This window comes from Rhagoletis zephyria, unplaced genomic scaffold (assembly GCF_001687245.7).
Source record: "Rhagoletis zephyria isolate East Lansing unplaced genomic scaffold, Rhagoletis_zephyria_1.1 Rzeph_scaffold_31752, whole genome shotgun sequence".
In the NCBI taxonomy this organism is placed as follows: domain Eukaryota; kingdom Metazoa; phylum Arthropoda; class Insecta; order Diptera; family Tephritidae; genus Rhagoletis; species Rhagoletis zephyria.
This window is the reverse complement of record NW_016188808.1, coordinates 1,639-4,060: the sequence shown is the minus strand read 5'-3', so window position 1 is coordinate 4,060 and position 2,422 is coordinate 1,639. Positions and strand designations below refer to the sequence as shown.

Below are 2,422 nucleotides of genomic sequence, written 5' to 3'. Positions count from 1 at the left end.
CTTTGCACGTCTCCGTTTTGCCTGTGCCTGCTGGTCCTTCCGGAGCGCCGCCCAAGCATAATTTCAATGCGCCCATAAGCGTTCTGAAAAAAAAACGCGCAAACATGTTTAGTCAGCTATTTTGTGTTAAGTACAATACACTGGAAGCGTTTAGCCGGTGTAAGTTTAAAGTATAAATGAAGTAGTACAACAACAATTGCCTTTGGCTAACACGGTGAAAGTAAAAAAAAAAAAACTCGCCCAACATTCAGAGTTGACTGTCCATGAATTTTCATATCTGGCTGTACATTCGAATTGTTTTTTTCTTTCAAGGCACCCATAGCACAATTTTTTATATTGAAGATCGTTTCACATACACGTGCTATGCAAATATGTTTGTGTGAGTGTGCGCTTCACTGCTTGTTTTTACCATCAAACAATGATTTATATGGTTTAATATAAAAGCGTTATCTATAAAGCCATTAAAAAAGGTTTTTGGTTGCATTACTTTGTGTGGGTGGAGAGCAACTGGATGTGACTAAATGGTTTTTACTATTATAATTTCTTTTCTATTCCACCTTTTCTTATTTTCTTTGTACTCCATTGCTGCTGTATATCTACGTTTTGCGTTAAAAGCCAATCGCGGAATAAATTTTTGTATACAGTTTTTTTGCTGTACGAACCTTCGAATAGACAAGGATACTTGAAGGCATTCAAGGTTTAAGTGTTAATAATTCGTATTACGTTTAATAAAGGTAGCCAGTAAAATTGGGTTTACTTAACTACTCTGTATATATTTTTAAGCGGCTGAAAGCCCTTCCAAAAGGCCTACCGGAGAGTCATGAGGTCTTCCACTCTGCATACCTTTCAGCTTTTTTTCTGTATGGAGTGGCACAAAGTGAAGGCCTTCAACTTTCGCTACCCATATTAAAATGTTGAAATGTTGAAAATCCCCAAATACTGTATTGCGATATTAACGAATATAGTCTAAATACACTTTATGAGAAGCATTAACTTACCTGTAACAGCGATCGGTAAGCGGCGTTACAACCAAACGTGGATTATTGCCCAAATATTCCATGCCATATTTAACATCCGTAACAACCATGCTCACGCAGACCCATTCCTCACCCTCTGCAAAAATCGTCAATTACATAAAAAAAAATAAGTGCAGAATATTTTAATTATTGCGTAATTACTGTCAGTTTCTCGCCAATAGTAACGTAATTGAGATATCCAATCGAATTCAGTGATATTTTCAACATTGACATCAATTAGATATTTGACAACATCGCGAGCTAGAATTGCGAGGAGAAAATTTATATGCAGATCTTGTGCTCTTTTGTAAGTTTTTATGCAAAAACTATATTTCTGCCAACCCACCATGCACGTCGAGTACAATCAGAGCCTCGATGGTTAGCCGTGTGCCCGTGGCAAGATCTGTGCGCACCAGTTGTACCAAATCATTAATTTGTGAGTTCGATTTCTCCAAATAAGCTGGAACCGCGTTCAAGCTAAATGCTTCTTCAACCTAATGGGTGGAGGGGTGGTCAACATATGGAAATTAGTATGGCATGACGATTGCGAATCGATTTGAAAAAAAAACAACTAAATACGTGTGGAATTTAACAAATGTAAAACTAGTGTACAATAGACAGCTGAGAATGGAAAATTGATACGTAACCACAGAATTGCAAACATTGCGATAATAACGGCGGACAAAAACAAAATTTCATAATTCTTAATAAAAACCGCAAATACTCGTATACACAAGCACGAAGCAAATAAAAATAAAATAAAAATCATGAACAATGTCACTCATCCTTGAGGATGTTCAGCAAACTACCCAGCCAGACAAATGCGGAGCGCTCTGAATATGGAGTGAAAAGAGAGTCGAAAGTGTTTTTTTTGTATATTCCCTGCAGGAAGTGGGACTAGTTTGTAGCTAACTATTAACTAACTAGCAGTCGTGGTACTTTTGAAGGGCTATGGCCGCAAAATAGTGAGAACTAGTTTCCTCTGCATTAGATGCCAACTTACTTGTAGCTAACTACTCTGGGACATAAACTATAGTTTATAGTTGATAGCTATCAATAAAAAAAAAAGATTTTTTCGATTTTTTATATTTTTATATTTTTATTTATTTACTTATTTTATTTAACATTACATATTTACTTATTTGTTTACAGTCGATCAGTCATAACATCAAAATGATAATATAAAATTTCGTCCTTTATTTTATTTGTCCTGAATACGAAAAAGAATCTGCGAAGTGCAGAAAAAAAGTTTATTGTAAGTAATTTTTGTACGAGGATATTGAAATAGAAACTTGTAAAGAAAAGAAACTCCCAATAGCGTCTGCATGACCGACGAATTGATAACTTTTTCCTCTTTTTGAAGTCGGTTAAAAAGGGCTGTTGAGTTTATGGGAGTTGCGAAAACA

At 35.6% G+C, this 2,422-nt stretch overlaps 1 protein-coding gene across 1 annotated transcript; it reads right to left on the bottom strand.

Moving 5' to 3' along the window:
* Nucleotides 1–6: 6 nt before the first annotated feature.
* Nucleotides 7–1,510, bottom strand: LOC108353849 (dynein heavy chain 12, axonemal-like; the record flags this gene model as incomplete). Its single annotated transcript, XM_017605039.1, has 4 exons — nt 7–83; nt 999–1,113; nt 1,179–1,277; nt 1,363–1,510. Coding segments are annotated over 4 exons (439 nt in total), but the record flags the coding sequence as incomplete, so codon positions are not given.
* Between the last annotated feature and the right edge of the window lie 912 nt (nt 1,511–2,422).